Consider the following 26,626-nt stretch of genomic DNA (forward strand, 5'->3'; position numbering starts at 1 on the left):
CTGGTGTTTGGTGTCACAGATGGAGCTGGTTTAAACTTCTGATGTCCTGCCTCCACTAATGCTGTCCTGCCTCCACTAATGCTGGCTTGATACACCAGTGCCACCACAGAAGGCTGGGGGAGTGTTCCGGCAGTCGAGAGAAGTGTGAACAATCCTAGGTGAGCCTTACCGACATTTCTGGTGTCTGGTGAATGTCAATCAGGGTGTTTAAAGTTGACCTGGATGGACTGGGCGTCATCTCAGGGAATCACTCCCTAGACACTAAGTAATGAATTATCTGTGTATGCTAGAGACACTGCGAATGGAATAAGAAACAAATAAAAAAGCAAAGGCATGGCTGGATCCTGGCTTAGGCACCAGATTTAAAAAGAAAAGAACTTAAACAGGAAAGGACAGGACGGCTCATGGAAAGGGAGAGGCACAGATGGACAGACAGGGACATTTGGGAGAGTGCAGAGCCTGGGCCAGCGTCTGCCCGGCCTGAGACCCCGGCCCTGAGCGCAGGGGAAGCGTGCGAGGAGCTCACTCAGCGGGAAAGCGCAGGACGACTTTGCGGTCAGCCCCGCGCTCTGTGAGATCCACGCCCGCCCTGCGGGCCGGGAAGCTCTGCCCTGGGCGAAGTCGGGGCCGGGAACCCGGGCTCCGCACCCTTCACTCTCGGTCCCTGAGGGAGCTGCGCCCGTCACTCAGGCCACACCGGCCAATCAGCGCCCGCCATCGCACCGTCAGTCAGAGCGGGGCGGGCACTTCCGGTCCGCCATGCCGCAGTTCGCCCGCCCTGGACCCGGGCAGCCGCTCGCGTTCCGTGGGCCGCGCTGTGAGCCGCCGCCGGGAACTGTGAGGAGCGCGGGGCGAACGCGGAGCCGCCATGGTGAGCGAGGGCCGCCGTGCGCACGCGGGGAGGGGCCGCGGAGCCGCTGCGGGGCCTCCCGGGCCTGCGGTCACGTGAGCTCCGCCGTCCCGCCGCCGGCGGTCCCGAGGCCTCTGATCGTCTCCGTCCGCGGCGGAACCGCGCGGGACGGGGCGTGGGGGCCGTGCGTGGTCGGGCCGCACGTGACGTCACCACGCAGCGCGCTGCCGTCCCCAGCGTCTCCCGGACGCTGTGCCCTGGGCGCCGAGCGCTCAGCTCAGGAGCGCATGCGTGGACTCGGTGCCGGGCGCAGAGTCCGCGTCGGGGGCGCATTTGCTGCGGACGCCGGGGCGGCCACACTGCCCGGGCTCCCGGCCTCGGGTGTCAGAATCCACTGCGCTGTTGTGACTTAGTCCCGAGTGTTCGCGTAGGGTCTGCTGATCGCCTGAGTCTTCCTCGGACAGTGCGGTCTCATTGCAGCAGTGTGGGTCGTTTCGATGCACTTTGGGCTGCAGCCGTTTGTCATGTCTGTGTATTTCTGCCGTGGGCAGCTCTCTCATGTGGATAGGTACAGACCTGGTTGTCCCACGTTAGGCAGGTGAGAGGATCCAGACACGGCCTTGGCCGTGGCTTGTGTGTGTAAGCATACAGCACTCAGCAGCTAGCGTTTCACACCGGGCAGGCTCGTGTTGTCTTACACACGTGGACTCGAGTTCTGTGCGGGATGATTCGTGTACATCTGTTTCTACATGCAGACATCTAGTTTGACCAGGACCGCTTGTTGAAGATGCTGTCGTTTTCCAGTGTGAATTTCTAACTTCCTTATCGAACTCCAGTTATCCATAAACGTGGTTTCATGTCTGGGTCTTCCATTTTGAAGTGACTTTTTATGTCAAAAACATTGTGGTTTCTATTACTGTACATCTGTAGTACAACACACTGGAACGCTGTGAACTCTGGCACTCCTTTTATTCTTCAGAATTACTTCAGCTGCCCTGGGTTTTCTGTTTTTCCATTTGAAGTTGAGCATTGTCCTTTCAGTTAGTTCGGATAAAGGTTTGTCTGTCTTGTTCATTTTCTCGAAGAACCAACTCTTTGTTTCATTGATTCTTTATATTGTTTTCTTTGTTTCTACTTTATTGATTTCAGAGCTCAATTTGATTATTTCCTGGCATCTCCTCCCAGGTGAGTTTGCTTCTTTTTGTTCTAGTACTTAGAGGTTTGCTGTTGAGTCTCTAGTGTGACCATTCTCTAGTTTCTTTATATAGGCACGTAGCGCTATCAACATTCCTCTTAGCACTGCTCTTGAAGTGTCCCATAAGTCTGGGTATGCTCTGTCTTCATTTTCATTGAATATTGAATTCTAGCAAGTCTTTAATTTCTTTGTTTCTTCCTTGATCCAGGTGTGATGTAATTGAGCATTGTTCTATTTCCATGACTTTGGAGGATATCTGCAATTTGTATTGTTGAATTCTAACTTTAAAACATGGTGATTGGATACGGTACAGGGGGTTATTCCAATTTCTTTGTGTCTGTTGAGGTTTGCTTTGTTGCTGAGTATGTGGTCACACTTAGAGACTGTCCCATGGGGTGCTGAGAAGAAGGTATATTCTTTTTTGTTTGGATGGAATGTTCTGTAGATGTCTGTTAAGTCAAATTGAGTCATAACTTTTGTTAGTTCCTTTATTTGTCTGTCTGCTAATTTTGTTCAGTGGGGTGTGAGGTCTCCCTCTCTATGTGTGTGTGGGGCGGGGGTTATTTGTGATTTGAGTTTTAGTAATGTTTCCATTGTAAATGTGTGTGCCTTTGTATTTGGTGCATACCTGTTCAGAATTGAGACTTCGGCTTCATGGATTCATCCTGAGAGGAATGTGAAATGACCTTCTTCATCTCTTTTGATTAATTTTTAGTTTGAAGTCTAATTTGTTATATATTAGGATAGCTATAGGAGCTTAATTCTTAGGTCCATGGAAGACATGTTGATCCCTAATTTAGTTTTACATCTTCTCCCATATCCTCATACCCTGGTCATCTTCCACAGTGTGGTCCTGTTTGTTGGTCTTTGGTGTCCTAGACCTTTGATGCCTCCCACATGCTGACATCAAAGGGCAGTACCACCACAGAAGCCTGGAAAAGTGTTACTTATTTGATTACCAGTGTGCAGCTGACAGGTGTGAGAATATATAGACGAGTCTTTTTAAAATTGCTGAATCCTGGTGAATATCAATTTTTTTAACAAGGATTCATCTGCATTTTATTTCATCAAGAGAAGAAACAAAAGCTGACTTTCTTCACAATAAGCATTAATTTTGCATTTTAAAGTTTGGGATGTTTTCCAGAATGAGCTGAATCAAAAATGTATTTGAAAAATATATATTATGTAAGAAAAATAATGCAGGTTGTTTGCATGTAAAACACGAATCCATAACACTCTTTTGTCTTTGATTCTGTGTTGCTGGTCAAAGTTTGAAAAAGCTTCCATGCTAATCCGTCCTTACTTGCAAGTAATGCAGCAATCTCATACTTTGCCTATGAAAGGATAACCCTGATATCGTCAGGCTTCAATGGTCATTCAGAAACAACATCTTATCCTTAAAACTGTCTTAATACATGCCTTCAACATGAAAACTGTTGCTAATACTGAGATGTCACTAGTTGGGAACCAGTCAATCGATATGTCTGTGGGTTCCACAATACTGTTGTGCTTGAGTTTTTTTGGTGGATTTGGTTTTTTTTTGCACCGTTGATTGATCTTTTTTTTTAAATCCATATTTATTTTTTCCTCCATCCAAAGCAGTCTAGGTAATGTTACTGACTCTCTAAGACTGCCATTTTGATTCTCACATCTCCTCTCCCTTTTTTGTTTCTGTTTGCATCAGTGAAAGAATTCTTTTGTCATAGGTTAATATGCAGATGCTTTGGCCCTGTGGAGATCATAGGAAAAGCATGTTTTTGTATGGCTCAGAGTTCAGCTGTTGGACAGGAAGTGGTGCTGATGCTTCTCAGTCATTGTCACATCCGTGTGCTCTATCCCACTGTTTCCATTGGGTATTCCACAGTGTCTGAGCATTTGCCATGCTGGCTGAAGCACCTCATCCCCAGGAATCTCCAGGAGAGAATCTGACAGGCCTGATAGACATTCGTGGGCTATGAATAAATCTGAGAGGTGATCAGGTTTCCGGTTCAAAGGAAAACTTTCCTTTCACACTTTCAAGTACAGATGGAGCCACCTGTGTACAACCCAGAAAGACCTGGTTGGCACTTTCACTGAGAGTTGAGTCATTGGGCTGTCAGCAGGTGTCTGACCTGTAAACATTGAACCAAACTGACTCACATCCTCTTCAGGTTGTAACAGAGGCTTAAAGGGAGGCTCCACCTCCTGAGCTAGTTCTTCCCAGTTACTGTGTCTGAAAATGGATGCCCTGGGACTTTTCCAGCAGCCCCAGGACCAGCTCCAATAGAGAAGCAGCATTTCTTTTTAAGCAGATCTCGAGCTTCTTGTGTGAGTTAGGGAGGCAAATTAAGTTTACATTTGAGGATTTTGTCAATTGTTTTCTTTCTGTTCTCTCCAGTGAGTGGAGGTGCTCCAGTCAGCATGTTGTACATTAAGACTCCCAAACTGCATCCATCCACAGCACATTTGTGGTCTCTTCTCATCAAGATTTCAGGGGCCATGTATCCTATTGTTCCACAAAATGTGCATGTGACTGTTCCATCATGAATAGATTCTTTGCATAGTCCAAAGTCTGTTAGTTTCACATGCCCTTGTTGATTAAGCATGATGTTCTCCAATTTCAGGTTTCTGTAGATAATTCCATCTTGATGTAAATTCCCCAACGCCATGGAGACTGCAGCTAAGTAAAAAGAAGTTGTGTCTTTTATGAATATTCCCTTTTTTTCTAACTTCAAATTTTTCCATGTTTCATGCCAAGTTCATAATGGTTGAACTCCCCCTTAGTCTCTGCTTTCATTTAACTGACCCCTTGCCCTCCAGCTCATCCTCAGAGCCTGAGTCCTCTGGCTGGTCCATGTCTTTGTCAAACACTCCTGCTGTGTCCTCAGCTTCCCTGTCTTGGAAGTCAGGTGTAGGAGTCCAAGTGGTGATTAGGTTTTCTATTTGTAACAGTTTAAAAGATTTTAAAATTACTCTGACATTTTTATTTTTATTTTTTTCCATTCTTCAGGAAATTGCCATACATCTCTCTATTATGCTTTCATTTGATCAGAACATTTAATTAGTTGAGCATGTCACCTCACACCTAGTATTTTTGAGGCAGAGGCAGAGTTCAAGGCTATCCTGATCCAAATAGTGATTACTATTTTGTCATATTACTTCTCTGTATCTGTGCATGTCTTGAAATCTTGTGAGGCAAAGAGTGATAGACTGATGTTTCTGACCAAACATTCCATCTGTGGAGCGCGCATGCCCAGTGCATGAGTGGCAGTGAGAGGGCAACTTGAGACTCGGTTCTTCTCACGTGGGATGCAAACTCAGGTCAGTGGTGTTGGTATCGTGCTGACCCATCTCCCTGATCTAACTATACATTTTGAGAAACATGTGAGTGTGTTCTGTGAGAAATATGTGTTTGTGGGGAGTAGCCTGTGTGTACGTTTACATGTTTGGGGCATCCATGATGCCTGTGTCAGCATGGCTGACGTTGTGTGTGTGTTGTGTGTGCATGTATGGAGAAGTCATGTGTGTAGGTTAATAGGAAGGTGGTATGACAGGGATGCTGTGGATGCACCCTAGAGCCTGTGTGAAGCTCTTGCATTTCTAGGTAGGTCTGGCTCTCACAGAGACTTCACCCCAAATGTCAAGTACAAGCCAAGCCCAGTAGTCTTACTTCACCTCAAGTAAGAAGCCAAGCCCAGTAGTCTAACTTTACCTCTCTTGCTCTGGTTCTCCCCAGTTCCTGCCCTGTCTGCTGCTGCCTCTTCCTGTGCTGTGGCCCTGCCCACCATGACCTCCCTCTCCCCTTCCAGCACTGGCTCCATCTAACTTGATGATTTCCCCCCTCTCTCCCCACTGTGCCTGCCCTCCAGAGTCTTTCTTCCCATATCCCCTTCAAGACCTCAGCCACTCCCAGCTGTGGGTTGAGCCTGTAGCCCCTGGCCCCATACCCTGCACCCTGCCTACATCTATGAAGTTATTGCTGTATACTTAGCAGAAGGTGGCATTTTATGACTTATCATAGCACTTAATCTTCCAGTCCTACTACTGCGAAGGTCAATCAATTCATAGGTTCTGTAATCAATACATATCCATTACATTATGGTACCATTTTACCTAAAGCTATTAAGTTTCATACAGAATCACATGCTTAATGGAGTGCCTTTAAAAGAAAATTTCCTTTAACTCAGAAAATGGCAAAATTAATAATATCACATTGTGAAACTAGTCAAACTTTTCAAAGGCCTTCATTACCCCCAAGGTAATGTATCAAATGAAAATGTTTTGGTAGCTTGGTGGTGGTGGTGTGTTAAGAGAATCTTTTTCTTTGCTAGCCGCTTTGGTTTATCCCCCGCCAGCCGCCTGGGCTCTGCCACATTCTAGTCCCCAAATAAACACACAAGACGTTGTATTAATTATGAAGCTGTTGGCCTTGCTTTTTTCTTAATGGCTAGCTCTGACTTAAGTATTTACCCCATAATTGTTAATCTAAGTATGTCTCTTACCGGAGAGGTTTCCGAGCTTCCTACCCCAATGGCGGTTACATCTCGACTCTCTTGTGTTTCTCTTTCCCAGAGTTCTGGACTCCTAGTCCCTCCCATCTAGATTCCTATTGGCCAGCAGTAATTTATTGACATATACACAGGACTTCCCCAACAGTGGTGACCCAAACCTTTAATCCTTCCACTAGGGAGGCAGGCACAGTGTATTTCTGAGTTCAAGACCAGTGTGGTCTACTACATGAGTTCCAGTACAGCCAGAGCTACACAGAGTAACCTTACTGTCTTAAAAAAAATGTTTTTGATAGGTTGTGATACATGCATCATTGGGTTTAGCTATTTTCAATATTTCAATGGGCTACTTTATCAAGTACTATAAAAGGCTTCATCAGTTATATTACATTAAAAAACTTTTAATATCATGAGTGAATGGTCTACGGCAAATTAGGTGGATAATGATCCAGTTTATATATCATTAAAATTTCAAGAGTGTTTACAACATTGAAATATTAAACACATTACTGATGTCCCTTATAGTCCTCAGAGGACAGGCCACCATTGAAAGATCTAACAGATCATTAAACCATGTTAATTAAACTAAAAGGGTGTAAGGCAGTGCTTAATTCTGTGAAAATCCTAGTCTACTCATTATTTACTTTAACTTCTTTGAATTGTAATGATGATCATCTTAGGTCTGCTGAAATTCTTTATCGGTCTATTATTGGAGAAAATATTGAGGGTACTCAATTTGATATATACCCTGTTGCCGGGCACCACTGGGCCCCTAGAGGCCATCTTGAGAGAGCACTCATTTGGAGGCCCCAGGGGTCACAGTGGCAGTCATGCGAAGCCTCTGTGGGTTGTGGTGGGCGCTGTGAATTGTCGATGCTGTCCCTGACCCCAGTTCTCAGGTGTGTCTCATCTGCGATAGTTGCTGCCTGTCAGTCATCCCTCCTGAACTACTAGCACTGGTGTTAAAGCGAGAGAGGTGCAGGCTGGGCAAGAGACCCCGGGAAACCCAAGGCCTAGGGTTCCAGTTGTCTGTGCCTCAAGGGGTATTCATGCTGGAGAACCCAGAGTTCTAGGCATCATCACAGACCTGTTTGCCAGAGTAGATCTCAAAGAAACAAGTAAAGATTTTCTTTTGCCTCTTGCTACCAGTTGACCCAACCACTGGTTCCCTTAAGGTGCAGATGATACTGGCTGGCATAGTTTACTGATTTTATTCTTCTCATTAAACGTAAAAAAGGTAAATAAAGGGGGAGAATCTTTACAGTGGAAAAAAGAAATGTTATAAATGGGGGAAAGGGTGTGTTTATGTTTGCACAGGTACATGTGATGGTTAGAGTTTAGAAAGACTGCTGAAATTGAGAGACGAGCAAGTGAGCACAGCTTAACTTGCCACCTGAACACATAGCTCATCTGACTGTGGGTCAGACTCTCAAAACAATGAGCAAAGCATTCCCTTCCACAGTGAACAGATGGTTTGTTATGTGGGTGAAATAAAACACCTGGGATCTTGCTCTTGGCCCTGTTAGCAATCACTATTGTTCAAGTAAGTAATGCAAAGGTTTTTTTCTTGCTGGGCTTATATTCTTAACCCTCCCTTGACCCCAGTAGTGCATTGATGGGATCTCAGTATTCCAGTTTATACTAATGACTCAAATTGGATTCCAGGACCCTATGACAGTAGAGATCCTTTGTTTCCCAAGAGCTTTTAAATTTTATCTCATCTCATGATATAGGGATGGAAGCCCTTCCTTGCTGTATTGAACATGAAGTTCATTGTGTGAAACATCTAGGGGATAGTTGTCTGTTATTCATAATGTAACAACAAATGAAATGAGAAGAACGTATTCACATCAGTAGCTAAAGGGTTTAAAGGGAATATGACTAACAATCTTTTCATTCCACCTCACTTTCCCCCTGGCGACACTCCTTTTGTCTCAGCATTAAGTGAATAGATCATTGGGAACAACGTAGAGGACCAGAGTTCCAAGGTCTTATTAATATTCCCTGTGGCTGTGTCACAGATTAGAGCCGTGTAGCTTCTGCTCACACGAGATGGGAAAGCAAAGAATTAAGATGCGGTTTTGTAATAATAATAATGATGCCATCACCATCCACAGTAATGAGCCTGAGGGATTAGTATGGGGCTGAGAAGTTCCTTTCCTCTCCTCATATAGAGGGAGCAGCTACTCAAGAGAATCTGTCAAATATTATCAGCATTGGATAACATTTAGGTTCGAAATGGAATTATATGGAAACAATACTCCTAACAATGAGACTATATCCTCTTGTATAAAACAAAAAAGTGTAGTCATACTATTATGGCCTGTGTTCATCTTTTGTATTTGTTTTTGCTTGGGAAACTACTTTGAAACGATCTTAAGGATTGTTCCAGTTTTTCTTTGTATACATTTTTAAGTGCTAGTACTCCTATAACTTTGAGTTCCCGAGCTTCTATGTACTTTGAGTTCAGATTGGTGTTTGATGCCTGGACAGATGGATCAGAACAGGGAGGAGTCTTTCTCAATGTTTCTCCATCATCATATTTTGGGTCAAACGAAGAAAAGGACTAAAAGAATGGTTTGATGATTTATTGCCCTGTGTTGAGAACTACTGCTGTTACTGCCATAGTTGCCAATGCTGGAGTAGTCCTATATCAATGCATGCAGGTGTCAAACAAGGAATCGAACACAGGAAGAGATGAGAATGAAAACCCAGTGCAGGTCGATTATGCCAATCTTAGTGAGTCTAATATCAGGCAGTTTATTGTAGGTATGTATAGTATTTGGAAAAGGGTCTCCAGCTAATGGTTATTCCCATAGTCATTTGAATTCCAGTAAACAATAAAGGTTAACATATGACTACAGAGAAAATGTTTTGCACAGCACATGCAAACATGAGGTTGGGTTCTATCTCAGACCTAGAATCGAATGTGGTCCCTGTACAACATAGCATAGAGGTCAGCAGGTCATAGAGGGCATGTGGTATCTCCCTTAAATGGGTGATGGTATCGGAGGAAACAGTCTGGAATCCTGGGGAATTAGGGTGAGGTATGTTGCTACAGATAGCAAAATATTCACTAGGTCATTACCAAAATGCACTCTCAGATTTCTGGAGGTATTTGATTTCCTCTCCTCTGTTGACAAGACACCCTGTACGATTAACATTCTTGGTTCTCTCAGTGCTTCTTTGTGCATACAAGACTAGTGACTTTACACCTCCCATTTTCTAAGGTTTTAAAGATTAAAACAGTGGCCGTAATAGAGGCCGTAGGAGAATGGATTGCCTTTATTGCTAGTAAATTTAATACAGGCAATCATAAGAGAATGGTAAGCATAGTTAGCAGAGGACCAAGTCATTGTAACTAGGAAGGTAACTCAAAAGTCACTGGAAAGATCTGTCTATCTCAGTTATGTAGGTCATTAATTTGACTGTTAGTAGTATGGGGGACAATCTGACTTTAAAGCAATGCATGCCAGTTAATTATTGGCAACCAAGGTTATGCTTGAGTAACATAATCTATAGTAGTTGTATTTTGTAAAACTGCTGTGCAATTCACCCGTCTCTGTATTAACTTCTGCTAATGTGTTTGGTGTGATGTTTGCATGTATACCATTCAGAGGCCATTCTTGAGTCTTCTCTTTGTATTCCAGTGAGTAATCCTGGAATATGCAGTAAAAGACCCCACGTGGCTGCACAGGTTACAGGATCCAGTAACTGCTGAGAATCATCGACAGTTCTCAGGAAGACCTTTTTTAATTCTGTTGTAGAAATTTGCCGAGCAAAGTAAGTGTAATAGCCTATCACTTTTAAACCTTTATACCTTTCACTTTAAACCCACATGAAGCAACCCCTCCCTCCAAGGTCCATCCCAAATTGCAATAAGAAGGGATACAAGTATATTCAAAGCATTGAGAAAAGCACCATTGACTGGGATATCAGGGGAAGTCCTATAAATATATATGGGAAGATTCTATATTGTCCCCTGGTATTTGTGCACAGTGTTCATGTGTGATTCCTATGCCAAATAAATTTGTTTTTAAGAGCCCAGGAATAGATGTGTCTGCTCTGATACCAAAAGATTGCTCTTGTTTGCAGCTATGTGGGAAATGAAATCAGAAGTTATTTTCTAAACTATTGACAACAGCTCTATTCTAGGTACAGTAATAACAACTTTAGTAAGCAATGTATCAGATATTCCATTGTTCATCTTCATATCATTGTATTTTCCACTCTCACCTTTCGAATGAGTACTTAATTATCCTGAAGTTTGTATTATAGTGTTTGGAGTGATCAGTTAGGTTAGTCTAACCATAAATATCCTCTATTCCTGTGACTAAACATTTTTACAGCATCTTTTACCTGTATAATTAAGGATAAAAACAATTTTTAAAATGACAAAACATCAAACTGTCTCCTGTTATGGGTGTTTTTTATCCCTCTTGACAAATCACATTTTGATTCTACATTGGCTATCTGAGAATTAACATGTAATACATCCACAGACATAAAACCATCATTTTGGGATCAGTTGTTTATACTTGCTGTCTCGCCAGTGTCTCAGCTTCATGACCTAGGGTTTTGACATCTTCCAAGTCAACAACTTTACTCTTCCTCTTAGAGCATCTCCTCTTGATTTTTTTTTCTTTTTGCATCTCTTTAGATATTTCATTCGTAGTATTTTTTTAGGCTTTGTCTCCTTTGGGTCAGAATGCCTTTGGGCAGCAGAAGCATTATCCTTTCTAATGAAAAAGTTAAAGTTAGTATAGCTAGGTGTACCATAGTATATGGGGATTTGGGTGGATGCATATACCTACTTTTTATGTTATATATTTGTTGCTTTAATAGTTGATGGTGTTTTTCCACAGTAGCTTCTCCTTGTGGATTGTAAGGAATTCTAGTACCATGGTTATTTTCTATACACTGAAAATTTCTATATAGTGTATGTTTGTATAAAGAAAGGTCTTATCAGTTTTTATTTGTTGTGGTAATCCTAAAAAAAGAAAGATGTTTAATAAACAATGGTATGTGAGGTAATTTTGCCTGTGTGAGCAGAATCAACGGTCATATTTGAATAGGTATCAACTGTTAGGTAAAAATATTTTAAAGCATCAAATTCTGAGATATGAGTAATCTGTTTGCCAAATGGTGTTGGATTTTAACCCCTGGGGATTAATTCTGCCAACAGATGACAACAGAGTACAGGAAGAACAAGGACACGTCCTGATGGTTTGCTGAGCTTGCTCCCAAGGCAAAGAGAATTGTACTTTTCATTTTACTGAAAAAGCTTGTAAGATTTTTGAGTGACCTGAAAAGAAAGGACTATGGGCCATGCGGACGCCAGTCTCTTGGTTTGGGCATTGGCAGATGTTAATGGACCTGGCAAAGGAGATTAGCAAAAATATAAGCTATGAAAAACTGTTGAATATGTTATTTTATAAATGTCTGAAGAGAGACAAATACTATTCTAGTATTATGGTAGGTTTTAAGTCTTGTAGTTTCTGATAGAGGAGCTGTTTCAGCACAATATGCAGAGTTCACTAAACTATTCAATGGTTGGTAGATGTCTAATGTCAAATCTGTATTATTCTTTAACAAGACTTATAAAATGATTATACCTTCAAATATGTGTATATACACAGAGAAAGTTGTGCTCTATTGTGTATATGTACCACATTTTTTTTTTTAATCCATTCTTTAGTTGAGGGACATCTAGCTTGCTTCCAGGCTCTGGCTATTACAAATAATGCTGCTATGAACATATATGTCCTTGAGGTATGAGTTTGCATCCTTTGGGGTATTAGCCTAAGTGGTATTGCTGGGTCATGAAGTTAATTGATTCCCAGTTTTCTGAGAAGCCACCATAATGGTTTCCAAAGTGACTATACAACTTTGCACTCCCACCATTAGTGGATGAGTTTGGTTCTTACTATATATCATGCCCAGCATGAGCCATTCTGATGGGTTTAAGATAGTATCTCAGTGTTGTTTTGATTTGCATTTCCCGGATGACTAAGGATGTTGAGCACATTCTTAAGAACCTTCTCTTCCATTTGAGAATCTTCTGTTTTCAATTCTCTATTTATATCTGTACCCCATTTTTTTTTTTTTTTGGTTTTTCGAGACAGGGTTTCTCTGTGGCTTTGGAGGCTGTCCTGGAACTCACTTTGTAGACCAGGCTGGCCTCGAACTCACAGAGATCCGCCTGCCTCTGCCTCCCAAGTGCTGGGATTAAAGGCATGCGCCACCAACACCCGGCTCTGTACCCCATTTTTTAAATTGGATTATTTGGTATTTATCGTCTAGTACTTTGAGTTCCTTGTATAGTTTGAAGATCAGTCCTCTGTCAAATGTGGTGTTGGTGAAGGTCTTTTCCCATTCTGTAAGCTGCCATTTTGTCTTGTTGACTTAGTCCTTTGCCTTACAGAAACTGCTCAGTTTCAGGAGGTCGCATTTCTTAATTGTCAATCTCAGTGTCTGTGCTACATTCACGAAGTGGTCTTCTGGGTCAATATGTTCAATTCAATTCCATTAGCTCACATGTCTATTTTTATGCCAATGCTAAGCTGTTTCATTACTGTAGCTGTATAATAGAACTTGAAGTTTGAGATGGTGATGCCTCCAGAAGTTTCTGTCATGTATGATCATTTTGGCTATTACAGACCTCCAGACCTCTATGGCTAGCTAGTGGCAAGCTCCATTCTCTGACTTTCAGACAGGTTTTATTTTTACAAGCAAGACATCACCACTTTTTTGAGTTAATCTTACCACATTACTGGAGGTGCTTATCAACTGTAGTATTTCCCTGGTAGAATTTTGGGGGTCACTTATGTATACTGTCCTATCATCTATAAATAGTGAAAGTTTGACTTCTTTTCCAATTTCTTTCTCCTTGATCTCCATTTGTTGTCCTTTTGGTATGGCTAGAACTTTGTACTACATTGGATAGATATGTAGCGAAGTGACAGCCGTATCTTGTTCGTGATTTTAGTGGAATGCCTTTGAGTTTCTCTCCATTTAGTTTGATGTTGACTGTTGGCGTGCTGACCAGTGCCTTTATTATATTTAGGTATGATCCTTGAATTCCTGATTTCTCCAAGAGCTTTATCATGAAAGGAGTGTTGGCTTTTGTTGAAGGCTTTTTCAGCATCTAATGAGATGATCATGTTTTTTTTTTCTTTCTGTTTCTTTATATGGCGGATTATATGTTGAACCCACTCTGCATATGTGTGATGAATCCTATTTGATCATGGTGGATGACTTTTTTGATGTGTTCTTGATTTTGGTTTGCCAGTATATTTTGGGGGAGGGGGTGGGGGAAAATACATTCAAAATGTATTTTCGGACAGACAGTATCAGCAGGTAAAACTACGGAGTATTTCACACATTCATTCACAGGGTGTGAGAAAGCCATGGCTGGTGTGTTCTCTGTAACATTATCCACTTCACCGTGTAAACAGCTGAACAGGCTAACCTGCAAGCAGGTTATCACAGGCTTCACTTAGCAATCCCAGTAGGAAAGGCACAACTCAGCAGAAAAAAAAAAAGTTCTGGATCCTAAAATCAGGTGCAACAAGAATGAGGAAAGGAAACTGGTGGATGAGTTTCCATCCTCATTTTGGCAATGGCATTCCACAGGGCATGAAGAAATCTGCCCAGGAGCTAGAAGTATGTCCCTCCTCCCTTGTTAAACCATCAGAACCCCATTACATCAGGTTTGCTGGTATTTTATTGGTTAGTTTTTTGTCAATGCTCATGAGGGAGATTGGTCTGTAATTCTCCTTCTTTGTTGTATCTTTTTTAGGTTTGGATATCAGGATAACTGTAGCCTTATAAAAAGAGTTTGGCAATGTTCCTCCAGTTTATATGTGTGAAACAGTTTGAGGAGTATTGTATTAGCTTTTCCATGAAAAGAATTCTGCACTGAAACCAATCTGGCCCTGGGCTTTTTTTTTAAAGACTTTTAATGATCTTGTCTATTTCCTAAGGGATTATGTATGTATTTAAATTGTTTATCTGGTCTTGATTTAATTTGGGTATGTGGTACTTGTCTAGGAAATTGTCTTCTTTTAGATTTAACAATTTTGTGGAGTACAGTTTTTTGAAATGTAGCTGAATGATTGGATTTCCTCCATGTTTGTAGTTATGGCTTCTTTTCATTTCTGAATTTGTTGACTTGGATATTCTCTCTTTGTCTTTTGGTTAGTTTGATAAAGGTTTGTCTATCGTTTGATTTTCCATAAGAACCAAATTTTTGTTTCATTGATTTGTACTGTTCTCTTTCATTTTTATTGATTTCAGCTCTCAATTTGATTATTTCCTGTTGTCTATTCCTCCTGAGATTGTTTACTTCATTTTTTTCTACCCTTTTCCGGTGTGCTGTTGAGTTACTAGTGTGAGAGTTGTCCAGTTTCTTTATGTAGGTGCTTTGTGCTATTAACTTTCCTCTTAGCACTGCTTTAGCAGTATCCCCGAAGTTTTGATATATTGTGCATTCATTTTTATTTTATTCTACATTATTTTGTTTTGGGGTGGAATGTCCTATACATATCTATTAAGCCCATTTGAGTCATAACATCTGGTAATTCCCTTATTTCTCTGTTAAATTTCTGTCTGGCAGACCTGTCTATTGGTGTGAGAGGGGTTTGTGCCTTTTGGTGAGTGATTTAAGCTTTCGTAATGTTTCTTTTAGAAATGTGGGTGTACTTGTATTTGTGGCATAAATGTTCAGAATTGAGAGTTCGTTCTGATTAATTTTTTCCTGTGCTTTTTTTTTTCTTTGAGATACGACATTATGGGGCAAAAAATGACCTTGAAGTCCCAATTCTCGTGCTTTCACTTCCCAGTTGGTGACATCAGTGGTATCAGTCAGGTCTCCTTACCCTCTGAAACAGACCTTTCTCTAACAGTTTCATTTTAGGGAGACCTCTGTTCTGCGGGCTATAGTCTTTAACCTAAACCTCAATATTTTATTTTCAGAGCTATACATAATTATATAGGGATCTGATGGTTGTAACTTGACAAGCTAGAACTGTTCATTAGATCCTATGGGTTCTTGTTGGTGAACAGTGAAATCCTCTTTCTTTTAGATACAAACTTTCCTAGTGCATTCTATGGGTCTGCCTCCTCTGAGATAAACATGTCTTCTGCTGGTAATAACAGTAAGAAACTGAAGCCATGTTGTGCATAAACATTCTCAGGGGCTGTAAAGATGGCTCAGTGAAAAATGTGCATGTGAAATTTGCATCAGAGTTCAGTTCTCGCACCCTGGTTACCATTTCTGTTGCCTCTGAATGAAATCAATACCTATTCCAGATTTGTGGGCTTTCATAACTCTAGAACTTGTGTCCCATATGGTTTTCTCTACTTTCTCCTAGGATGTTCTTGTATGATTGTTTTTTGTGTTCTTGTTTCTTAAGGCAGTGTGTCATATAGCCCAGACTGCCCTCAATTTTCCTATGTCCTCAAGAATGACATTCAGTTTCTGGCCCTAGTCCTACTACATCCACCTCTCATGTTCTGTGATTACAGGCATCCTAATCCTCATACACTACATGGAACAGAAATTAAACTGCTAGGCAAGAATGTTATCAACTGAGGTACATCTTCAGTTCCTTTATACTTTTTGTTTTATTAGGATAATAATTTTTTGTATATGATCATTTTCCTACTTACATGCCTGTGTAGTGTGTATGCATGGTGCACATGGGAACTAGAAAGAGTCAGATCCCCTAGGACTGGAGTTATAGGTGGTTGTGAGTGAACTATCACTTGTCTTCATGGTATTTACTGAAATCAGAAGAGAGCATTGGATTTTCTGGACCTAATGATGGGTGTAGTTGGTAACCTCTAGTGAGTGCTGTGAACTGATCTAGGATCTCTTCAAAGCAATAGGTGATCATATCTGTTGATACTTCTTTATATATTCCATCATTTTTATGATTTTTTTATGGTCAGTGTTTACTAATTTTTGAGAGTTGTTTAATCTGTCGGTCAGTAATTTACTAAAATGCTTTCCTCTCTAGGAATTATCATTCTTACAATTTACAAGGGGTCACGTCAGTTTATGGCTGAGAACTACAGAATTGGAGTTCATGTTTTAACTCTATTGAGGAATTTTGAGTGAAACTCTGCATGATTTCTATGTGTTTGTTTTTTGTTAGTTTGAGACAGAGTCTCATTATGTACCATTGGCTGTCCTGGAACTCTCTACATAGACCAGGCTGACTTGGAAATCACAGAGTATCACCTGCCTTGGTTCCCTGAGGTTTGGGATTAAAGGTGGGCCCCACCACACCCGTGTTGTCTATCCCTTTTTAAGTTAATAATTTTGATGAAATTTGCTGATGTTATTGTATTGTTCTGTTTGAATGTCTCTCTGGATTTATTACTAGGCATTTCTTCTGCAGTTCCCTGTTCTCTTTTGTGGGCACACATATGGAGAGCATGGTTATCCTTTGTGTTTCTGTTTAAAGTCTGTTGGCAACTGCCTTTGGTATTTTATTACCCATGTGATAGACTATAACTAAAACAATGAATTATGTAAATATATGCTCAATGATATGCCCTTTTGCAACACAGTCTCACCATTTCTCTTATGTACACTATGGGATACTTTAGGACGCAGTGACCTATGAGGATGTGCATGTGAACCTTACTCATGAAGAATGGGCTTTGCTGGATCCTTCCCAGAAGAGTCTCTACAAAGATGTGATGCTGGAAACCTATTGGAACCTCACTTCTATAGGTAGGAATGTGAACTTCCAGTTTTCAACTTAAGATGACAAGCCTTTCTTGGAGATTGTTGCTCTTCTGTAATTTTGAATGGGAAGGAGAAAGAATCTAGTGAGTAAATCTTTGTGAATCTTTGTGTTCAAAGATCCACAAAAGATGCTAATTTCAGTTGTGCCTGATTTCCAGTAATATATCTCATACATTTTCTGGTGCTGTATTTTAGGGTACAAATGGAATGACCACAGTTTTGAAGAGCATTGTCAAAGTTCTGGAAGACACGGAAGGTAATTGCATGTGTAAGCAGATATATATGGACCTTGGAAGAAATGTTAGTGTTCCCTGAACTTTTAAAGAATAGCAACAATGTAAATTAGCACAGGTTTGTGATGATTATTACAGTATCACAGCACCAAGTAGTTCAAGTTCAGGTAGCTGATCATTGTTTGGAAAGCATTCCTTTAAGGATAAGACAAGGAGATGATTATTACAGTGTCACAACACCATGTAGTCCAAGTTCAGGTAGCTGATCACTGTTTGGAAAGCATTCCTTTAAGGATAAGACAAGGATGCAATGTCATAAGAGATGTTACAGTTTTAATCATAGCCACATAAGTGACATAATGTTGAATTGTCCATCCACTTATTATCATGCCATTCAATCATCATGTAAGATATACACATTGATAGGGGATTACAGTATTCCAGGATCATTAATAAGCAAATCTTCCATATTGTTTTTTTTTGTTTGTTTTTTGTTTTTTCGAGACAGGGTTTCTCTGTGGCTTTGGAGGCTGTCCTGGAACTAGCTCTTGTAGACCAGGCTGGCCTCGAACTCACAGAGATCCACCTGCCTCTGCCTCCCAAGTGCTGGGATTAAAGGCATGCGCCACCAACGCCCGGCTGCAAATCTTCCATATTAAAGCTAGTGTTTCTCATATGCTTTACTGAGTGACTTACCATAGTTTAGTGAGAGGAGCACTTTATGAGAGACAAGGAATTTATAGTAGTGTAGAAACCTGAATCCATATACCACATCTCCAAGGCAAAAATGTTAAGAGTATGTGAATGTAATGTGAAAACCTTTTATTTGCTATTCTTCCATTAATAGGCATATCAACTGTCTCTGTGGATACAAGCCATGTGAGCAACAGGGATATGGAAAGAAGCAGTCTACCTCTGTTTCTCCTGGAACTATTAGAAGATATGATGTGGTCACTACTATGAGAAAACATGATGGCTGTGATACAAGTTTCCACTCTCATTTTGGAGAAAAACATTATGAGACCAAGGAAGACGGAAATTCACTTGCCTGTACAGGTTCGCTATCTTCCACTTCTTTTCAAAGACGTGAAAAATCTCATTTGGGAAGAGGAAGTGAAAAATGTGCGCTTTGTTCTAAAGCGTTTAGCCATCACAGGTATCTTCAAACTCACAAAATATCCAATAATGATGAGAATCTCTATGAATGTAAAGCAATTAGATATGATTCCTCTTTACACCAAAGAACTCATTTAGAAGAAAAGCCCTGTGAATATAATCAAAGTGATGAAGTCTCTGCATATCCCAGTCTTCATCAAGTACACAGAACTCATTCTGTAGTGAAAACCTATGAATATCAGCAATATGATAAAGCCTTTGCAAGTCCCAGTTATCTTCAAATACATAAAAGAAGTCTTACTCCAGAGAAACCCTATGAATGTAATCAATGTGGTAAAGCCTTTGCTGAGAAGAGTAATCTTCACCGGCATGAAAAGAGTCATACTAGAGAGAAACGCTATGGATGTAATCATTGTGGTAAAGTCTTTGCACACAAGTATAGGCTTCTCATTCATGAAAGAATTCATAATGGAGAGAAACCTTATGAATGTAGTCAATGTGGTAAAACCTTTGTAGAGAAAAGCACCCTTCTTAGTCATGAAAGAAGTCATACTGGAGAGAAACCCTATCAATGTAATAGATGTGGTAAAGCTTTTGCACAGAGGAGTTGTCTTTACAAACATGAAAGAATTCATACTGGAGAGAAACCCTATGAATGTAATCAATGTAGTAAAGCCTTTACACAGAAGAGTCATCTTCGAAGTCATGAAAGGATTCATACTGGAGAGAAACCCTATGAATGTACTCAGTGTGGTAAAACGTTTGCACAGAAGAGTAATCTGCTCAGTCATGACAGAAGACAAACTTGCAAGAAACATTCTGAATATAATCAAAGTGCTAAATCCTTTGAACAGAAGAATAATCTTCTCATTCTTGAAAGAAGTCATGAAGCTGAGAAACCCTATGAATGCAATCTATGTGGTAAAGCCTTTGCAACGAAGAGTCTTCTTCGCAGACATGAAAGAATCCATACTGGAGAGAAACCCTATGAATGTAATCAATGTGATAAAGCATTTTCACGTAAAAGTCATCTTCAGAGGCATGAAAGAACTCACACTAGAGAGAAACCTTGTGGATATAATCATTGTGACAGAGACTTTGCATTTATCAGCAACCTTCAAATAAAAGAAACCTCATGTTGGAGACAAGTACTATGAATGCAATCAGTGTGGTAAAGACTTTATACAGAACTCTTGTCTTCACAGGCAAGAAAGAAATCAGCTTGATGAAAACCTTATGAATGTAATCAGTGTGATAGAGCCTTTGCACATTGAAGTATCCTTCAAAGTTATGAAAGCTTTCAAACTGATGAAAATCCCCATGAAACTAATAAATGAGGTCAGGCCATATAATCCACATATATTTTGTCCCCAGAGTTATCTCACTGCTGCTTCGGTAAGATTAGTACAACCATTACATAGGTAAAATGTTGTCTGTTTTTCAAGTTGTAAGCATATTATATTTCAAGAACAACAGAAACACATGATAATTTGAATAATGAATATATTTGCAATAGAAAATGGTATTTATCCTGTCATCACATTATTTTTGGATCATGGTGTTTGATTTTGAGGTTAAATACTTATAATCATATTCTTTGGAAGACAAATGAAGGGCAGAGGATTTTTTTCTGTGAGGAAATATGATTGCTAGAGCTTGCAGTGAATGTGCCTCTGCCTTGTTGGAAAGCCAACTGGTTGGAGACAACAGCCAAAGCTGCCATTTTCATCCTGGCTAAGCCCACTTACCAGTGTAAAACAGTGATCAGACAGTGGTTACAGATATGCAATAAAGACAGATTCAGACCAAAAGAAACCTCTAGATGTGTCACAGTATGTTTATAAAAACTCTGTAGGCTTAAAAAATTGGGTGTAGACAGTTATTAAAAGAAATAAATAGTTAAAAAAGTAAAGTCTTAAAGGAGAAAGTAAAAGTAATATAAAAGAAAAAAGCCACATAAAGATGACAAATACCCAGGGAGTCTTGATTGTACATATTATTGTGTTGGTTTTGAATTTTTTAATGGCTCCTGGGTAAGAGACAGCTGCTGGGAGACATGGGATTAGAAGAGATACTGATAAAATATACCAACCTAAATATTTTTTAAAAGCCTTATCTTTAAAACACAAATCCAAAAATATGTTTGTAAAATGTAAATTAAAAGATGCATTACTTTGGAGAAGCAGTTTTGCCTTTCTTTCCACAGGAAACAAGAGGCTGTGGATTTGCTTAGGGTTAAGATGGACCAGCTTTGATCAAGGGAGACCTTCTGAACCTTGACAGATGATATCTATCAACACGGGTTACCACTGGTCCTCTCACCACTTGTTCATTATCTCAAAATTTTATCAGGGATCCTAAAGATACTTTATCCATAGACAGCAGGAAGTAATTCGCATAAAATGACATCCGCATTCCCAAGAGTTGGAGTTTATGGATGTCTTCGGTTATTTGATGGATAATGGATGTTTGTTATATTTAGCGGAATAGAAGATGTAAAGATCATTATTTATCTCAGATATTTTACATTGGCATGAATTTTTGTATATTGCTACAAATTATGAGTATTGTCCTCATATTGCATATCTCTTTTTTTATTTCTGCTTAAGATACTACCTATACATCTCATACCTATACAGCTTGTTTAATTATGCAATAAGAAGTTTTAATCCTTAAAAGGTTGTCAGGATAATGAAGAATTGCAAGCTAATAGTCACTCATGTCTATCAAACTTACAGTTATGTTAGTTTTCAAGGTAATACAAAGATATATTTCTCATGGGTAATCTTCAAACACTTCAAAGACCTACTGAATATGGCATTTAAAATGTTTTAAGAACTTAGACTTTTGTCAACTATGAGACACGACTGCTCCTGGCAATACCAATTAGTTCAGGAGAATGCTGTGTATCGAAGAAGCTCCTTATGGAATTTGCTTTCAATGTGGCAGGGCTAGCCATTTGAACAAGAAACTGCACTTGTCTGGACTGCTTGATTGTATGCTGTATAAACTGAACATATAGTATATGTTTAAAAAAATGACTACTGAACTTGGCAAAACAGGATGGGACAGTACTTTAGGGTTTCTGATTCATGGAAGAGTCTTCCAGACATTTTGCGGGACATGGAGAAAAATGACTGACAAACTGCCAATATAGGTAGGACAGCTTCAAATTTCCTGCTTTGCTGAGAAATCTGTCAGATACTCTAGGCCTGTAGGCTGAAGATGGATGCCCCAATGTTACAGAACAACTTTGGATGATCATCTAGGCAGTCAGATATCTCTGTCATTTTTAGAGTTTTGAAAGTTGCTTACAATTCACTTGTCAGTTTCTTGGGTAATATTGTATCTTTCTGGGGTCTTTGATGGAGTTGAAGTCTTAGGTAGTTATAATTATAGTTTTCCTTAGTTATGATAAAAGATAGATGTAAAACTTTAGACTTTCAAAGATAGAATACTTTCCTTTTTTCAAATACAAATATTCTAAATATTATATATAAATGCACCCTTTTTGATTATACAGAAAGGGGAAAATAATGTGTTATGTCCCTCTATATAGTGTGAATATGGTTTTGTTTTGTTTTGTTTTGTTTTGTTTTTTTTTTGGTTTTTCGAGACAGGGTTTCTCTGTATTGTTTTGGAGCCTGTCCTGGAACTCACTTGGTAGACCAGGCTTGGTCTCGAACTCACAGAGATCCACCTGCCTCTGCCTCCTGAGTGCTGGGATTAAAGGCGTGCGCCACCACCGCCCGGCCGTGAATATGATTTATTGTCATTGGTTAACAAAGAAACAGATTTGGCCAATAGCTGGACAGAATAGAGCCAGATTGGAAATGCAAGCAGAGATACAGGGAGAAGTGTAAAATTGGGGAGATGCCAGCCACCAAGAAAGCAAGGCATGTAAAAAATGAGGTAACATCCCAGCCACATGGTAATACATAGATATATAAAAATGAGTTAATCTAGTTATATGGATTAGTTAATAATAACCCTGAGCTAATAAGCCAAATAGTTTGTAATTAATATTAATCCTCTGAGTGGCTATTTTAAAAGTGGCTGCAGGACTGGATGTGATCAAAAGCCTCTAATTACAGGAACTACTTATGCAGGTGTGGGTGGAACCTAGTAAGGGTTGGAACACAGGGTCTTGGTGTCCTGACAAACCACATAAGCCAACTATGGAGTCAGCTGGTCGACCTGGGGTCCAGGCATAAGAGGATAGGAGAGTTCTTCCAGGTCAATGACTCCTGCCACTAGGCTCTCCTTAAGGTATATTTCCTCATTACCCAGTATATCTGCATGTCTGTCCACACACAGAGGTACTGTGTTCTGCAAGAAAAGGTGATTAGATTGCCTGGAACTTTGTCATTCAGTGTGTGAGCTGCCATGTGGTCCTGGAAACTTAATGTGGGATGCTGTCTTTTCAGGGCTGTAGTTGAAGCCAGCTGAATTGCCCACGGTTTGTACCTGAGAGGGGAGTATGGATTTAGAAAAGCTAGCCAAAGACATGAAAGGAGACACAGGATAGATGTCAGGAGAGCAATTCAGTCAATACTGAACACCTCAACTTTAAATCACCATTCTTAAATAACTTAACAAAAAGGGGAACATGGTATCATGTATATGGAACGAAAAAAACATTTCTTCCTCAGTTCTCCAAGGATTCGGTAAGTACACCTCATATTTAATTTCTCGTCATCTGGCCTTGAGGGTCAATAGTAACCACATCTCAGACCAAGTCTTGTTACTTAGATAAGACACCCAAGGCCAAGATCAAACATCCTACTGTAGCCATGCCTTTGACCTACTAAGGACTTACTAAGGACAGTTTTGAACTTTCTGGACTTTAGTCAAGATGGAGTGGAGCCATCTTTATGGGCTCTGGCAAATTCCCCCGTCTAAATGTAATACCTGTGCTTCTGGTACAGGACAGATGACTGTGTTTGTTTTAGGTCATCTTCTAACACCTTCCAGCCTTACTCTTTTTTTGGGAACACATGTTCTGCCATTTGTGACCTGTCTTAGGTCATCTGGAGGCAAAAAGATCTTACCCGTCTTTGACTTCCAGCCTCTGTAATAAAAATGTTAGGGGATAGTGCATAGCTTGATGTCATGCACCTCTGAGTCAACTTTTCATTGAAAGTTCACAAGCAAGCTTGATAATGCTAAGCAATGCATATGCTTTTGTGGCTACATCTCCTTATTAAGGGAATAAAGTTTGAGTAAAATTGAAATGACCTTAAAATTGGTCTAGGAAGTCTCCAGTAGTTTTGGCTGTATCAAAATCTAAATCTGCCTTCTTAATTACATAGTATCTAAAGAATCATAAACATGTCAGATTGTTATCAGAAGGAACTCTGATCTTTTTTTTTTAGGGTAACAAAGGTTATAAACAATTTCAGTGTGATTATTAACAATTGACACGTAATTGGGTAATTGGCCAGATTACGATTCTCTTAATTTTTAAGTCAAAGGACAATAAAATGTTCTCATGGTGCTTGAAGTATGAATAACTCACAATTCTGAACCTTTTCTGTTTCCCTCTATTAAAGTCTGATTCACCATGACTTGTAATTTCCAACGGTAAGTTTGAGATACCACAGTCTTTGAGTATTGGATACTCACTGCAAAACTTTTGTTCATATCCTCCTCACATACTGAAGAAGGGCTTTAGCTACACATCACCTCCAAAATAGTGTTCCAACTGTAATGAGTCCTTTTCCCTCAAAGGGGAAGACTGGAAAAAATGAGTTCTATGTCCCAAGATGCAATGTGTATAAACTGCTGTGCATTCAGGCCTTGGCTGGATCCAGGATAAGAACTCACAGAGGTTTGGGAAATTGATGCAGTGGGTTTGTTGAGAATTTGAAAAATCTCTGACCACAGTTTCCTTCCCTTTTCAGACTGTAGAACAATGACATCAGAGGGTCAGGAACACAATTTCAGTAGATCTCACTGAATTCTTTTGGGGTGGTGGCTCCAGCTTTCACAGTATCGTCATGTCTGGCATTCCTCTGCTTCACATACCTCAGACATTCTGGCAGTTCACAAACCTTCGAGAAAACTCGATCATGCCCTCAACTACACATTAAAACAGGATCGGATCCTCTCCATAATCCAGTGCAAGGATTTTTCCATTTGGCTTGAGTGAAAGTTGAGCCATCATGCCAGAATCTATCCATGGCAGAATGCTCATGGGCATCCACATTCAGAAAATTTAAAATGAAGAGTACATGACTTAATGCATTATGTAGAGGCTAAGTGCACAACTCCCCTTTACTTATTTTTTGAATTCATGTTTTCAAAGCTCCATGGGCATGTCAGTGGCATGCTCCATTTGAGTCAGTGTTTGTTTAGCAGCTTCTGTGAGCTGTCTAAAGGAACTAGGGTCACAACTGCCCTTAAGAATCTCACTGTGGGGGTCAAGATCCTCTGTAGAAGTTTTAAATAGGGTCTTATTTCCCAATAATGTTTGAAACTTATTTAAAGTTTGTAAATCTTTTCTAATCCAAGTTGTAAAGCTTTCATTAGCTGTATTGTCTGCTTTGCATTTTCATAGACACCTTTCTAGGTGGGGCTGACAGAGCTGCAGTTTCCTGAGGCTTCTCAAATAACTTGCTTCAAATCTCTAGATTTCTTTTTTAACCACAAAAATAGGAGAATTTCTGTATTCTTTCCTCTGCTACAGGCTACTGAACCATCCATAGAAGATCCTTGGGCTCTCGGGTCATGCTGGTTTTGGCCATTTCCTGATGACTGACTCTGGGGGGGGGGGCTTATGGGAAGTGCAGATCTCCAACCTTTCCTGTTAAGACACTGTCTTTTTGACTATTGAAAGCAATTTGGGTAGCCTTTTTGTTAGGATTCAGGCATTTACAATCACACCTCACACACATGTGGGCACACCATACCCTCCTTTTCCCTAGGTTATAAGTTTTTTTTCAAATAAAATGTCCTTATCTGAAATCTTTTGTAATGCAGCAGTTATAGCTAACACCTGAGTATTATGAGCATCTAAAATCTGGACAAATTCAAATAAAATTATCTGTTACCTTTCTTTCTATAAGGTCATTTTATACATCCTTATTCTCCACTGAAGCCCACACAAAATTTCCTGAAGGAAATGGTATAAGGAAACTCCCATAACACATAGTGAGAACTATTAAAAATGAAAGTGAAAAGATGCTGGAGAATTGTGGTCTGCAATGTTAAAATACTGGAACTTACTGGAGCAGCAATGTTCTCTGTGTGCTCCACACCAGGCACTGAACTGTGGAACCATCTCAAGATTGTTTTTATTTCTTTTTTAAGGTTTAGTTCATTATTCTTGTCTTTGTGCATGCACATGCAGAGTGTAATTTGGAATCAGATGACAGCCTATGTGATGCAGTCCTCTCCTCCTACCATGTGGATTGTAAGAACCAAACCATATCCATCAGTCTTGGTTGCAAGTCGTGGACTATTTTTGTTAGTCATTGCTTTTGATGTTTTCTTTTTGAAACAGGCTCATAAATTTCAGGCTGACTTAGAAATCATAATGTTTCTGTCTTCACTTCCTAATGCTAGAATGATTGGTTTCAGTATCATGCCCTCCTATGCAGAGGCCTGGTGAATGCTGACCTTTTGCTCTACTGAATGAAACCAATCTGAGCTGAAAAAATTGATATAGCTGACATTTTGATACAATGGTCTACACTGAGACCTCATCTCAAAATCAAACAAAAACTGCAAAGAAATAAAAACTTTTGTTAAATATATTGTGTATATCTGTTTTGAGACAGTCTCTAACTTTCCTAGGCTGATCTTGTTGGGGAAGTCCTGTTATTTGCCTGTGCATTTGTCAATAAAGTACTGTCTGGCCAATAGAAAACCTAGATAGGAGGGACTAGGAGTCGAGGAGGATTCTGGGTAGGAGAAACACAGGAGAGTCGACATGTAACGCCGGGTAGGAGCCCGGAAACTTCTCCGGTAAGAGACATACTTAGA

General features: G+C 40.1%; 1 protein-coding gene and 1 pseudogene across 10 annotated transcripts; one reads left to right on the plus strand and one right to left on the minus strand.

The window, feature by feature from the left end:
- Nucleotides 1-638: 638 nt before the first annotated feature.
- On the plus strand, nt 639-26,395 carry LOC121136778 (zinc finger protein 431-like). 10 transcript variants are annotated; one of them, XM_040738032.1, is made up of 6 exons: nt 1,004-1,448; nt 2,000-2,035; nt 4,649-5,345; nt 17,150-17,276; nt 17,487-17,547; nt 18,372-26,395. In XM_040738032.1, exons 3-6 carry the CDS (start codon nt 5,334-5,336, stop codon nt 19,795-19,797), a joined length of 1,626 nt encoding a protein of 541 aa, XP_040593966.1. In that variant the 5' UTR covers nt 1,004-1,448; nt 2,000-2,035; nt 4,649-5,333; the 3' UTR covers nt 19,798-26,395. The 10 variants fall into 10 exon arrangements, with proteins under 10 accessions (XP_040593967.1, XP_040593973.1, XP_040593975.1 ...); XM_040738036.1 differs by lacking the exon at nt 4,649-5,345 and adding an exon at nt 10,183-10,315 and having other exon boundaries at nt 1,019-1,448; XM_040738035.1 differs by lacking the exons at nt 1,004-1,448; nt 2,000-2,035 and adding exons at nt 10,183-10,315; nt 16,693-16,810.
- Nucleotides 3,746-5,255, minus strand: LOC121136943 (annotated as a pseudogene).
- Nucleotides 26,396-26,626: the final 231 nt, after the last annotated feature.

The sequence above is a fragment of the Mesocricetus auratus genome, unplaced genomic scaffold (assembly GCF_017639785.1).
Source record: "Mesocricetus auratus isolate SY011 unplaced genomic scaffold, BCM_Maur_2.0 Super-Scaffold_100676, whole genome shotgun sequence".
NCBI classification, from domain to species: Eukaryota; Metazoa; Chordata; class Mammalia; order Rodentia; family Cricetidae; genus Mesocricetus; species Mesocricetus auratus.

Excerpts from the sequence above, each read along its gene's own strand:
- LOC121136778 (XM_040738032.1), top strand. Across the intron at positions 17,277-17,486 it reads TTGGAACCTCACTTCTATAG|GGTACAAATGGAATGACCAC; the intron begins GTAGGAATGTGA and ends GCTGTATTTTAG. Across the intron at positions 17,548-18,371 it reads AGTTCTGGAAGACACGGAAG|GCATATCAACTGTCTCTGTG; the intron begins GTAATTGCATGT and ends TTCCATTAATAG.